General features: G+C 43.7%; 1 protein-coding gene across 3 annotated transcripts in view; it reads left to right on the top strand.

Annotated features, from left to right (window-relative positions):
• agap3 (ArfGAP with GTPase domain, ankyrin repeat and PH domain 3) overlaps positions 1-15121 on the top strand; it is a 112926-nt gene that overhangs the window by 30601 nt on the left and 67204 nt on the right. Inside the window, exon 1 of one of the 3 annotated variants that reach the window (XM_069510989.1) lies at positions 9526-10169. The exons of 1 other annotated variant lie outside the window; for it this stretch is intronic. In XM_069510989.1, coding sequence (XP_069367090.1) covers positions 10055-10169 — 115 coding nt within the window. In that variant the 5' untranslated portion in view covers positions 9526-10054. Of the gene's footprint in view, positions 1-9525; positions 10170-11722; positions 13836-15121 lie in introns of those variants that run through there. One more of the 3 variants, XM_069510987.1, reaches the window with a different exon arrangement.

Genomic DNA, 15121 nt, shown 5'->3' with positions numbered 1-15121 from the left:
CTCGATACAGACAACGGGCCGATCGGTCAAAAATAACAGCGAGTTATTCAAGCCTTTACCTTCTGATCCCCAAACACTGACCTTGACCCTCCACTGTTTGAGCTGCCTCCGTCACACAAGACGTAAAACAGAGGGAGACTTGGAATCCCAGTTATTTCTATTTTTTTGCACCGTGTGGTGTCTTTCCACTTTCAGCTCTGAAACAGCGAAGTGTTCTAACACCTTTCAGCAGGTTTCTCCCCCCGTAAGCGCACACACCTGTCTCTTCCTGCCAGGAGCCCAGAAATAGTGCACTGCAGCAGTGTGCTTCTCCGAGGGGGGGGGGGGCAGCAGCCACGTGACCTCCGAAACTATCGTACCTACGGAGATGCCTGAGTAAAAATAGCAGAACCGTCATATCTCCTCCTAGTACCGTAGATCAGGGAGTGTGGGGGGGCTTCCCCTGACTTTCATTAATCCTGGACTACAGTTATTTATCACACAGGATTACACAGAAGAAAATCACATTATGAACTCACATTTTCCCAGAGGGTGTGGGTGCAAATGAAGGCGGTGAATCTTGGTGTTTTTTTGAAGTGGCAGTTATTCGTTATGGTCTAGTTAAAGCACAGGTCTCCCCTCGTGGGGGGACGCTGCTGCTGATGCAGTACTCGACGAGCGCGGGGGAGGGTGGAGGTCTGTGGGCGGGTGGGATCGAGTTAAGGATGAGGAGACGCAGGAGGTGGGAGGAAGAGAAACCTGGAGGAGATCACGTTCTTGTGTAATTTCTGTTGCTGTAAGGATTGTTTTCCAGTACACCAAACCAAGCTCAGCTCATTATCAGCTCCTTTTAGTGTGTGTGTGTGTGTGTGTGTGTGTGTGTGTGTGTGTGTTACTCAAACACAATCCACTTCAGTTGCGAGGGGGGAACAAATCAATTGCTGGAAAGTTGGCATGCATTGGAAGTGTAGGAGGTTATGACACTTTAAATCTCAAGGAGGCCGTAATGTTGAATAATATACACTGCACATGCTCTTCCATGCAATAAAACTTATCATTAGGGACATTTAAGAGATCTGTGGCTTATGAAATATATATAAACTGAGGCACAGCAGCGTTTCGAGTCCACCATAATTCGCTCTCGCTCATTAGACGTCCATTTATTGCTATTAAAGTAAATTTAATTTGCTAATTTTCCTTTGTTATTCACATGGAAACTTGCAGAAATGTTGAATGTGTGTTTCCTGAATTCAGTGCAGTGCATCAACATTATTCTGGCTCTGATGCACACAATTATGATATTTCATCATAAAAAAAATCATTCCCATGGATGTTTGTTTCACAGTCTTAACTATACTGGTATGGCAGGTGCATGCTGGGACACTCTCCACAGAGTTGCAGGAGTTATTAAATAAATCTCTTTGGAACCGCAGAGATGCGCCACCATTAAATTGACTAGATTCTGACACTTCCCGACGGGAGGTCTCCCCCTTGTCTAATAAAGATGGCTTGTCAGCATTCGGAAGAATTCAATCCCGGGGGCAGGATGTAAGTCGGAGCAAGTTGAGAAGATCTTCTTGTAGTGATTTTCTGCAGAAAGAGAGTGTTTAGATTGATATCAGTTAATGTGAATTCTGAGTATATTTGATATTTTCGCTCCAGGTTGAATTCTGAGCACTCGTCTCTTCACATGATATCTCACGCAGGGGTTTCACCCCTCCTGTTACATCAGCGGAACAAAATAGTTCTTTTCATTTGGCTGTTTGGTGTGTGATTTAGTTTTTTTTCCATGCGTTTGTTTTGTGACAGTTATTTTGTGTTTTCTTGGTTGTCAAAATCTGACAAAGACTCTGCGGCAAACATCAGACAGAGGCTCAGAAACTGTGCATTCAGCACACTGTGGTGCCTGCAGAGAAACTGATCTTCTGATCAGCAGTTTTCATATCCTCACGTTCAAAGAGGAAAAAATGAAAAAGACGAACATATGTTTCCATATCACCGTCATGTTAAGCTGTGGTATTTGTTTCCTAATGTTCCAGGAAGTCCATCTTCTGTCCATCCTAGGAGAGGGATCCCTCGCATGTGGCTCTCTCTGGTAGTTTTTCCTCTTGTTGAGGTGAAGTCGCCCCTTGTATCACCCATATTCACAAATTTGTGAATATGGGTGATACACATATAGTTTGATTGATTGATCTTCCTTCTGCTGTTTTCTGACTTGCTGACATATTGAAACCATCCATCCAGGCCTGTTTCTCTACCTTGCAGGAAACACTGGTTCTGCATCATCATCACTCAGCGTTTCCATGTCCTTCTTTGTAATGACACTCAGTCTCTCCTACTCACTTTGACCTGCTGTCCGTGCCCACATCACACACGACGGAAACAACAAGCATGATGAAATGCTCCCTCCTCCGGAGTGCTGGGCAAGATACAGAATTATATGTCATTATGTTAAGGGCACCTAAAAATGTCAGGATGTGGGTGTAATGTAACTACTCCATACTGACTTGGACAAATAGAGCTGCCACGGAGCACCAATTAGGATGCAGATGTTTGCGTCGGCCTCAAAGTGTAATTCAGCCCCTGTAGACAACTACTGAGCTGGAACTAAGCCTCGGTGTCTGTGTGACTGAAGACGTGTTCTCATCCAGAATACTGATGGTTTCATTCCTGAGAGACGTTCAGAGCTTTTAGGTTGGAAGGTTAATTTATTCATCCCCAAGGAAATACTGACATGCACATACTATTCTAAAATATAAAGATAAATATATAAGAATCCAAGTTCAAGCTGGCGTAGGCTTGGTGTTGTTTGGTGTTTTTGCACAATAATTCCATAATCACCTTGCAGCGATCACAGGGCAGTTCAGAAAAATCCTGCAGAAAGAGGTCGCTAATTCCAGCATCGGCAACAGCTGCCATAGCAACCGAAAAATAAGGAATTAAAGCAAAAATTGTTTAAATGAGAGTCGGACAATAAATGCAGTAAAATGTGCGTTGGTCATCTGTCACATGCAGGCATGAAGTGCACCATGCTCATGGTGGGAGGGGCTCAGTGCAGACAGCCTCCATTCAAAGAAGTGTTAAATGTCCAGAGACCCAACAATCAATCAAATATTCCACCTACTTCAGCTTTGAGATATTAATATACATCCATGTGCAGTTTATACAAAGTTAATACACAGTTTTAGTTATTCATTTTCATGCTAAAGCCTCACATTTGAATTTAGCCTTCATGCTAGCTGAAGGAGGGAATCTGTATCCATGGAATCGGCGTTTTTAAATGTATGTTTTGTCAAAGTTTCCCATGTTTACTACAACCTCTGTCTTTGTGTCAACACGCGAGCACCACTCACCACGCTAATTATCAGTAACTGCGTTACCACGGTGCCCGTCCCACTGACGGCCTCTTAACTTGAACTGGTGGAGCGTGACCTCACCGTCGCTCACCTGTGGAATTAAATGTCTCAGAGCTTCACACGCTGTGGATTTGAGATTATCATCAGTCACAGATATGCGAGTTAAACGAACACAACAACCAATTAATCCCACGTTGAAAACAGAATCTGTGATGCGTCATCGTTATCTCAGAGCCATTATCTGTTGAAGACTCATTACATAACTGTTTGCAATGTTTGCCAATGGCACTATATCGAGGCAGGAACGCAGAATCTTATCACACAGCTTTTTATTTTTGTAAACCTGAGGTTCATGAACTGCATCAGCTTGATAGAAACAAATAAAGACTGTGCTGGATGCGTCGGCAGCTGCTCCTGCAGGTTTGAATGTTATTAGCACTGTTTGGTGGGTGGGGGGGATTTATTGGTGAATGATGGTATTCCTCCTGGCTCCTTTGTAAAACGGTGTTGTCAACTTCATAACGAAGCTTCCTGGCTTATTGTCTCAGCGTGCATGGGCAGCGCAGGAGTGGAGACAAAAGGCGTGGGAAATTACATGGGAGCACATTAAATGTGACGCTATTCTTGGCCATCGTTTTTCAAACTGCAAGGGATGAAAAAAAAAACCTGTGAAAAGAAGGAGACTGAATTAAACAAAGTGTAGATTTATTGCTTCTTCTTTATATAGCCGCACAACAGACGTAGACCACAGCAAGAAGTGACGATGAGGTTCTGAGTATCTCAAGAGCATCATCAGACTATGTATAGAAGAAGTGGTGTATGAAGCTGATATGAATAGCTGAAGTTACTTTACCACGTTGTTTCAAGATGACATCCATTTGTGGTCGACTGACGCTGTGATCGACAGTTCCATTTATTTTAACAACTGCAGGAATAGATACAAGAAACAGAAAGCAGCTGAAAGCCAGACGGTGCGTGACAGGTTACAGATGTTATTGGTCGAAGGATGAAATTGGAGAGAGAAGATGATTCAGGTACCGTGATCACATGAAGGCTGCAGATATCAACGTTAGATAGTGAAATGTGTGAAGCTGCACATTATATTTTCAGCAAAGCCATTTAAATTGGGTTTCACAAACTGTGCCCTATACCTCCAACCTCACTTATCTGCTTCTTTACAGACAGGCCAGCAATTATAGCACATTAAAACAATCACCGGCCATTATCCTCAATGAATTGATTCACTAAAATGAAGTATACTTCATCCTTGCTCCCTGTACATGACCTTTCTGTGCAACACGGTAACAAAGCCAAAAATAATATAGACAGTGCTGCTTCTCCTGCAGAAGAATAAAGATGACACAGGGCAATAGCACCATCAAAGCTGTTGCATAAAAGTGAGTCTGAAGGCAAGTTTGAAAAGATGACACCAGAAGTAAGCGGGGGTTTGTGTAGAGGAGGAGGAGGACTGGGAGCCACCAGCCCACACAAACCTGCCTGTAAAAGAAGAAAAAAAACCCCACTGTGCATAACTCCGCAGCTTCCTCCCACCTCCTCTCCTCTCACTGGTCATCTTGTCATCTCCTACAAACCGTTTGTGTTGCCTCCGTGTGTTTCCCGGCCCATTCCTGTCATTATTGAAATTCCGGCTAAACTTTTCTGTGTTTTGATTTCGTTTTTTCCAAATCTGCGAAACCTCACCCGCAGTTTTTCTGCACCTTGAATCTCTCCAGCTGAGACATCGAACGTATAGTAACGTGCCGCTCGAGTCAAAAGGTCGAGACTCCAGTCGGCTCAGCCACCGAGGCTCCTTCAGTTGGAAGAACAAATACACAAACAAACAAAACACTGACTCTGACTTCTGAGTATTATTGACCATTAAAGAAAAAATCACCAGTGAGCATCTTGAATGTCAAAAATTTTAATGAGGGGGACTTATTGCCCAATATGCAGCTGAGGTTACACAACCAATGCACACTCAGATTCACCGTCTCTCTCTCCCATTCCAACTGTTCTGCATCTCTGTCTCACACACATGCTATACAAACGCAATACTCTCTCTTTCTCTCTCTCTCTCTCTCTCTCTCTCTCTCTCTGTCTCTTTCTTTCTCTCTCTTTCTCTCAAAAACCTGAATTTTAGAGACAGAAGCGTCTGGAATTTTTTCACATCCTCCCACAGACGTCCTCGAACCTATCATTTTCTCTGCAGTGGAGCAATGGTGACGTATGCTTGTCGCTAGTGCAGCTGAATTTTAAAAAGCTCTACGCCCACGCTCGGTACCACTACTGCAAGCCTAATTATCATAAACTTTCCTCGCTGTCTGTAGCCTTTCTGTCTCCGTGTACGACTCTTCTGCCTTATTCTTTTAGCAGACATTAATTTACGTCCATGCAGAAAGGACTGTGGTGTATTTGTCTTCTTTTTTGGGAGGTCAATGTGTAATCACCTGGGTGTGGGTGGGAATCAGGAACACGTGTTTGTATATTTCCACTGTGTGTGTTTGTGAGTGCAGCGGTACATGTGTTCCTGCACGCACAGATGCACAGATTGGCTTGAATCACACCCAAACTGTTGACATTGTGTCGGCGAGCAATTTTCATTGTGTCATTTGGGAAGAAATACTCCTGTGCATACCGTTTTCAGCGATAACAATCATTCCTGTTTGTGTTTTCTAATCAAATTATTCACAGGTTTCAGGGGAATTCACTGTTTGTCAGACCCGTTTGTGATTTTTGTGGGGAGCCACGGCAAGTGTTAATTATGCCACAGTGAGCTGAGTAGTCACACCCAGGAAAACATCAGCGCTCCAGAGGAACTTACAATTAGCAGTGCTAATTTATTCCCACATTTTTCTTTTAAAGATCTAGTGACAGATTTTTTTTTGAAACTCTAGCTGGGCTGCCACAGTGGCAAGATCCGACAGGGAATAACCAGGTATTATCAAACCTAACAGCAATGTGGTAAATCACATGAATACGAAACTGTAGGCATAACAAAGATTAAGAAATAACTGGAATGGCTGTGAAGCGCATTCCTCCGTCAAGGCCAAACAATTCAACACATGTCTATCAAACTCTTACAATAGAAGAAGAAAAAGAAAAAGAAAAAGAAAGTAGTCTGATAATCTGCACCACAGTGTACGAACCACATCTCAACACTTTTTTTCACAATCCCACCGACATATAAACCAACAAAGCAACAACCAGACAAGGATTAAAATATAACCTCCTCTGTGGAGGTAATAACTTCCACAATAATTAGAAATTGTTTTACAGACAGCCTCAGTAATCCTGTTATAGTATGCAAATGAGATCATACGTTACATAACTGCAGAGCTGCAAGTAATGATTATTTTTTACTGTGAATGTATCTGCCATTTATTTTCCAAGGTAATTATTTGGTCTATAAAATATAATAATATAATATAAAAGTCCTCAATATTAAACTTGGACCAACATGCCATAAATAGAACATGATATTTCAGGTTATGCAAGAGAATATTTTTGCATGCATGATTGATTTAATAAAACATACTGTACCTTTTGTTTCTTTTTTCATAATATAATAATAAGTACTGCTGTTTTATTAAAGAATGTGTGCAGGTGTTTTGATTAATAACACAGTTCGGTTGTACTCCATGTGCTCTGTAGGCACTCAGTGAGGAGAGCCAATAATGCCAGGCCCAAGACTCCCCCTTATGAAACCACATTTATTCGGCTCCTCACCAAATTGCACAAACCCATAAATAGCAGTCCTCCAAACATGCCGGAATTTCTCCATTAAGATCCATAAATGTTTCTCTGAGGAAATAAACTCAAATGTTGATGAACGCACTGTCTCACAATGTTAAACTAAAATAAAGATAATCCTGGATCAGCACCAAAATGTAATCCTTTCCACAAAGTTTTTGCCTAATACTGCTAACAAGCAAATAAAGATGAAAACATAACCTCCTTGTCATAAGTTGTGGAAGCCATTGTACCGATAAGCGCTAATAAGGATCCAGTAGCTAACAGTCATTAGAAACTATGCTCAACATTAATCACCTTAGTCTATATCTGACTGTGTGGAAGCTGTTGGAGTTATTAGGGACGTTTGGACCCTAAATGACATTATAATCATTTTAATACAATTAGAGCAGGAAAAAAAATGTCAACAAAGACATTCATGGAGTCGCGGACGTGTCCAATTTAGATGATCTGGGTACAGCTCGTTAAAAAGCTTCTCCGAGCGCTCTAATGAGCGAACGAGGAAACTCCATCACCCAGTCTCGTCACGTTGGTCTTCATTCAAAGCAAAGCAGGTTGCAGCATAACAAGCCTAAATTCTGATGGTTTAACTCAGCATATTTAAAACATGACCTTGTAGCAGATCACATGAATGCATAATTATAGTGACACCAGTGGGCTCTGATGGTAATTTATAATAACCACTTAATATTATTGTCAATTACTATCAAGATAAAGTTTTGATATGTATTTTTGGGCATGATCATTTATTTATTGGCATGCCCAATTCTTCTTCTCTCTATTTACTCGAACAAAGTCTCATCATATTTTCAGTATTCTCTGCAGATAACATCAAATATGCAGTGGACGGCATCAGGAGTCATTTGGTTTGACTGAGGCCTCGGGCAGAATCTTGTACATGGGTCTATTAGCAATTCAGGACTCGTGTGTGTTGGGTGTGTGATGACGTTAATCACAGTTTCTGACTCCGTCCAATGAGATCAGTCATCTCTCCAATCAAGGACTCCTCTGAAAGCTGTGAATAATTTCCGTCTTCTTTGACTCCCCAGGTTCGGCAAAAACTCTGCTTCAAATTCACATGTTCACAAGGGGTTATATTAAAAAAGAATGACATCAAGGAAAACGTTTCTGTTCTCGTTGAACCCCCGTGAGTCACAGCTGCAAGGTTTGACACCGATTTGTCATGCAAAGCCTCTCGCCAAACACTGAAGCAGATGAGACTTGCATGTTTGTGCTTTCAGAAAGTAAATCACCCCAGTTTTGTCTTTCGGGTGCTGGATGCTCATTAGGTGTGTGTGAATGAAATCTGCAGCACCTTTGTGAGAAAAAAAGAAAAGAATCCACCTTCCCGTCTAAAGCAGATTATTTTAAGTCGCTTCCTTCTTTATCATGCCGCGTTTACCAGAGGAAGAAGACTGTCCTCTTGGAATAGCGTACATATGTGCACGGCCCTCTTCCTCATGCTGCTGACTCACGTTCTAATTCTGATGGAGGGTTAGGAAGCTTAACTCGTGCGGCTTTGATGCATCATGCTATCTGCTAGACAACATAGTGTCTGCGTCCTTATGTCAACACGCCAGAGCTGCCCGTCTGTCATGTCTGCTGCTCAGACATATCTGTCCCTGCTCATAGGAATTATAAAAGTATCACAGCCCCTCAAATCTGCATGGACTCATTTTGATGTATATATCTAGCAGGTGCTTTATATAATATTATATATAAAGTGCATATATAGTATAATTATTACTTTATTTAACACAGAATAGCTTCCAAACTAGGATCAAAATAGAAACTTTAGGCAGAATAACAAAGGACATATAGCGTGAAAGTAATTTCGTTTATTTCGTTCATTTTGGTTTAATCCAACATTAATTTCACGAAACTAAACAATACACTGATACACATTCCATGAATAAAAAAGCAGAAGGGTTCCTGTGTCATGTCGGGCCTGCTGAACGCTCCTGTTGTGAACTCGTCTGATCCGAACAATCTCCTGCTGCATTCTTCATTTGTGAAAGGCAAGCACCCAATCGTCTTTGGCATTTTCCTGAGTTCATGTCTCACACGGCTGTGACAGTGATAACACACATGATGAGATAAAAAACAGAAAAACCTCTGTGTTGGTAAAGATATTGAATGAAGTCGCATAGTCGGGTCAAAGTCATGTTGGCAAAACATCAGCAGTTCAGTCTTGTTTGTCACAGTGACGCATGCATGAGATGTGACACACACGCTATGACATCTACTCACAACCGGGCAGATGTGTAAACACGTACGGAGGAGAAGGCAGAAAGGAATTCTTGAACCTCGAATCATGCCAATCCAGTTTTTCTGAAAAACCCTCCCTGCTGCCATCAAGATTCGGTTACAAGAGGTAGAAGCATTTAGCCACAGGACAGAGGAGGAGGAGAGAGGGGGAACACAAGAGGAGCTCTGTTACCTGTTCAGCACATTGAGATCCCAAGGATTTACAGCGACGCAGGTTTCCTCTGGACCGAACAACAACAAAGACAACAGGATAGTGGATTAACTTTAATCCTATCAGAGTTTCTTATGTAGGACCCTGCTAACCAACACCTGCATTACCTATCACCGGGAGGAAATGACTCCATGTGAACTGTGACACACGGCCTCTCTGGGCCACTTCATCAGGCTGTCCAGCTGCCTGTCAGGCTTCTGCTGGTAACCACATTATCAGGTCTGCATGGAAGGAACATCACGGCACCATGCAAGTGCCAGAAGAGAGTACTTGTTTTTTTGATGGACAAAGCCTGCAGAGGACCGACATGCTGGAGCTGAGGAGAGATTTTCACAGAAACGCCTGAAAGAAGACAGAACCCAGGAGGACGGGTCAATGAAGTGATAACCGATGATTTGCACTGACACGTGATATTTCAGGGGTTTTCTTCTTGAATGGTTATTCTGTGAATCATGGAGACGTCCCGCAGGTAATAGGTAATAGGTGGACTATGTTGCTGTGCTTCGGGGGTCGAAGGAGAAATCGACACCACCAGTGGAGCGAAAAGGACAGCTTGCTCGACGATGAGCCCCATATCATTCTGAACCCCTACTACCTAGACAAAGGTAAAGGCCAGCAGCGTCAGCTCAGGCTTGGCAATATTCAGTATAGTCACTCCCTGATGAGATGCATCAAGATTTCCCTGATTGTACATGTGGTTACGCTGCATGCCAAAACATAAAGCAGTATGTTTTTCGCTTGTTGTCAGTACAGCACACAGTCTGATAAGAACACGGAAGCTGCAGAAGCTATGAAATGGCAAAGACCCTAACTCTGCTAGTTTCAAGTAATTTAAACCGAGGAAATGATCAGATCGTCATCCACTGCAGGGCTACAGGGTGTTTTTGTTATGAAAAGAAGAGTTTTTCAATCAACTTCTTGTAAAAAGCTGCTGTGATGCTTGGGCTGAAACTTGACAGTTATATGGTCACACTGGATTTCCCACAGTGACGCATTTAGAATAAACAGCCAGTGTTTCGCTTTGTTGTAGGTTTCTGCCAAAAGCCCTCTTAAGCGGTTATACTCATTCTAATCATGCACCTGTTTCTTGGTTTATATTTAGAATTTGAAAGCTTTATTGTCATTGCACGAATTTATACAACATTTAAAAAAGCTATACACACATTCATAATTGATAAATAAAGAAGGATAAGAGCTTCATACCTTAAGCATAACAAAGGAAACATATTGAAGTTTTTCATATATAATGTCATATATAATATCTAGAGTGCTCTCCTGAATATACTTAAGGGAAATTATAGAAATGTAAATGTTATAAATTAGTATCAATGTGGCCTCAGGAAAAAAAATCCCCAGTTTTCTCTTTTTGACCACAGAGGGGCAGTGTTTCAGTGCTGTAGAGCATGTTTAACCTGGCTCCATTTAGAAGGTGCTTTATATTATGGTACAGTAACTAATCGGAAACCACCACAACTCTAAAAAAGAAGGACAGTAAAATACAAAATCTGTTTGCTTTAGGATTTTCTCCTCGCTGGCTAGCAATGCTATAGTTTTCACCATTAAGTTTAATGCTAAAGAGCCTGGGGAGTAAATGTAGAGATATGTAATGTCCAGTGAAGCATTTTCTTCTTCTTTTGCTTCCAATTTCTTCACCATAAATAGTTGTCCGTTGATTTTTGTATTAAACTAAAGCTCTCCCACAGTGTGTGGGCTGTGTAGTGGCAGCCACTGGAAGCGTGGTGTGTAGTTGTGTGGATACTCCATGTTACTAACACAGGTTACGTTTGTGTTGAGAGGCAGAGCTTCTTTTTTAACCACAATCCTTCACTTAGGTAATTGTTAAAATGTGGGTTAATGAATAAAGTACGTAGCTCGCACTGCTCTCTCTTCCATTAAATATGAAAAGGTATCCCCCTGGTTTAGTGTGTGGCCACAGGTCAGAGGAACACAAAGAGCCCATTCATGGCTGTTTTGTTGTGGGTTGCAGTCTCTGTTGATTACAGCAATGTGTAATCAGCTCTGTCTTCTCTCAATCTCATGCTCACTTCTGTCTGTTGGTGTCTCAGGGGGCTACTCGCAGCTCAGGAGGGTGTGTTAAATGCCCGTGGGATCCACTCCTTGTTTTCCATGTATCCAGGGGGTTGGAAGGCAGCTGAAAGTTCAAACAGAGACACACTCCCTCATGCTCTGCATGGAGAGAGCTCAGAGATTAAGGGGTTTGTCTGCACCGACAACAAGGAGTGCTCACAGTTCGTAACCTGCCAAAGAGGAAGGATGATTCCGTTTTTTTTCCAAGTTGCAACTTTTGCAGCTTTTACAGATTTGCCTTTGTTACATAACAAGGAGTGGATATCGTGTTTTTCTTTTGTTCGTCTGCTTGTGCAGAGCAGGTAGAACAGAGTGTTTGGAGAAAGCAGCTGAGTGAGTCTGCTGAGTAAACGAGCCGGAGGATGCAGGTGCCAGCGAGGCTTTACTTTAACTTCTTTGAAGTTTTTTTCTCATGTCAAAGGTGAAGGATTATGCCTGGCATAGGAATTCAGGCGTCCAATGAATGACTTCATGAGCTCAACCTCAACAACTTCCAGGCAGGATGTGAACATTTGTCCATGCTATGTGCCTGTATTAGTGTGTGAATAAGGATGTCTGTGTAAATCAGTGCAGTGCCATGCTATTCTTCAGCAGCGGGGCGGTGGATGCAACCCCAAGGAGTACAACTATTGACCAATTGCAGCAGGGGAAAACCGTTTACCACATTTCTGTCACCCTGAAAGAAACACAGGGAGATGCACTGGTGTCAGGTCGCGGAATGGGCCGGGTCATCCACACCCTGGTGGAGAATTGTCATCCAGGAGGAGAGAAAATGAGTGTAGTGCCAATGGAGAACAGCCCGAGGCTGGGCAGGGCACGGCAGGAGCTCAACAAGTGGCCCTCCCTGAGCCGTGCAGGTAGAGCTGGGAGGCAAAGAGAGGAGGTAGTTTTGGAGGAGAATGAGGAGGAGCTGGAGGAGGTGGAGGGAAAAATGAAGACCGACAGGTTTTTGAAACAACCCTCCAAGAACTCAGGTAACTCCTTGAAGCAAGGAAGAGACGTGGCAGACGTAGCTGCTCAGAAATACACGCAGGAGCAACGTGTTCGCAGCTCAACGATACACTCTGTCACCGTCCATGCCAGAGGGCTCGTCTTTGGGGAACATGGCACGGTCGCAGGGCACAGCTCTCTGCCGCGGGCCTTATTGCGAAGGCCGCGTCAGGATGAAGCCCCGGTCAGCAGGAGAACGGTGAGCATGTATGGCGACCCACTCAAGCAGCAAGGAGATTCTCAACCTGAACAAGAACGACTGCTGCGGAGGCCCAGGAGTGTATGCATGCTGGCAGGCCCAGGCCCAGTTCTGTTGGCGACCCAACAACCCCTCAGGAGGGAAGGTATTGTAGAAGACAACCTGCAGTACCGTAGCAGGAAGGCTGAGCTGAGGGCAGTGGATGGCCTCAGTTCTGTCCTAGTTCAGCGGCCCTTAATCACTGCAGAGGTGACCCCCAGGGTCCGCCAGAGAAACTGGAAGCCCAGGCCTGTCAGTATGACAGTACTGGAGCTAAGAAAGAGGGGGTCTGATGATGAGATAGACAGTCAGAGGAGCTGCAGCCACACAGGCAGTGATGGAGGTTTTCTCAAAGGGGGCTTCCGATGGAGGCTGTTTGGTAAAGCACCCCAAGATAAGAGCAAGGAGAAGGACAGTGATAAAGAATCAAAGTCTTCTCCCAAAGTCAACAAGACTGATGCTCCAAAAAGTACATTGAGCTCTTTAAGACGGAGCCTCAGTCTGCGAATCAGGAGGACTCGGCCCCGGGACAAAGCTACTTTCGGTTCTGAGGGGGAGTCAAAGGAAGGCTCTCGGACTAAAAGTACGGCTGAGGAAACAACAATGCCTCCACGACCTTTCTCGTACCTCACAGGGAGAACGCTCCCAACCACTAGTGAGCAAATAGAGGATGGGGGCATGCAGTACATTGAGTATCACAGCAGAGGGAAGGTCAAGGTAATGGAGGTCCCTCTGTGTCCAACAAAACTGTCCTCCAAACCAGTTCAGGAAGAACCAAGCTTATGGCAGCTCATAGCCAACCGCTTCAGGAGGAAAGAGCAGCCATACAGTGGCAAAAGTGAATCTCAGCAGTCCCAGAGCAAAAACACTGGCCAGTACCCCCTGGCTGTGAATAATAAGTCTCAGCCAGTCGCCATAGAGACTCCTGTAGGCATTGACTCCCACAAAGGTCAAGGTAAGACCTGCAAGATTGCTGAATTTATTTCTCTGTTCCCTTCTTCACATTTTAGCTCCTCGTTCACTGCACAGAAAGTCACAGCTCAAGAGAAACACGGAAATGTGCTCATTTTTTTTTCCTCTTCTTCCTTTTTTTCTTTAGACGGACAGGCAAATGAAAAACACATGGTGAATTGTGAGTTTGGACGACGTTCAAAAACGTCTGGTTCCAGAGAGTCCTTTTGGAATTTCTATTTTGGGGGCTACTTCATTTCCCAGTGTTGTGAACCGCCTGTGTATGAACTAACACAGCAATTACTTTGCTTTACATAAGAGTTTTTCAACTGAAGTAAATGAGTAGGCAAGCACAGTGAACTTGAATCACCAGATGACTGATAAGAACACATTATAATGGTTTGTTTTACTGTGGCACAGCCCCAGTACTGTCTCTGTGTCACCCAACACAGGACAAAGGCAACTGGACAATGCTGTCTGCTGGCTGCGCAGGGACGCAGCTTTAAGCAGTAGCATTAAAGCAGTTAGTGGCCGTGATGGGGATGCGTTTGGCAGCTGAGCAGGGCTAAATTAAGAGGGCTTACATGCTATAATGATGGGGAGAAGAGAAGAGGACTTAAGCACTGTGTTTAAAGGTTAACTCTGACAGTGGAGTGTGTTTGTCCAGTTGCCTGGAAGAGCTTGGAGAGAGAGGCAAATATTTGTAACCGTGAATTAAAAGGTGTGATTTGCTCCATTTCTGTGTTAAGCTCCAATTTCACGACGTCACGCAAAAAGGCCTAATTAGTCGTCCGTGACAACTTAATGACTTCTTCCGCCGTCTGGTTGCACATGTGCTGGATTCTTTCTCATTAAGCCAACCTTTGAGCCAGCCGAGCAGATATGTAATTCTCCAGCCAATGTGGAGCTCGTAATGGGTCCTGAGGTCAACTGTGTTGTTGCAGTCTATTTGTATTTGTGGATGACATGTTGCCAAGGATACCTGCACCTTTGTTGTGCAGCGTCGAGTTGTATATATCCATTTATCCCCCTGCGCAGTCAGTCAGTCAGGCTCTAGGAATGTAGGAGTGCCGATTAGCTTGAGTAAAGTGAAGCGTTCAATGCCCTGGGTGGGACTCTGTGCCTGTTGCTACCTGCTTAAGTGTTTGCTCCTAAATTGAATCCAGAAAGCTGAAGCCCTGCCCTCCCACCGCTAAACACACACATGTGCACACACACTCAGTTAAATGTGTCCTGATGATAACTTGTGAGTGGGTTAGTGTGGACTGGGGGAGGGGTGGTGACAGGGGA

The sequence above is a fragment of the Paralichthys olivaceus genome, chromosome 16 (assembly GCF_024713975.1).
Source record: "Paralichthys olivaceus isolate ysfri-2021 chromosome 16, ASM2471397v2, whole genome shotgun sequence".
NCBI classification, from domain to species: Eukaryota; Metazoa; Chordata; class Actinopteri; order Pleuronectiformes; family Paralichthyidae; genus Paralichthys; species Paralichthys olivaceus.
The sequence above is the reverse complement of the archived record's forward strand: the minus strand, read 5'-3'. Positions and strand labels throughout refer to the sequence as shown.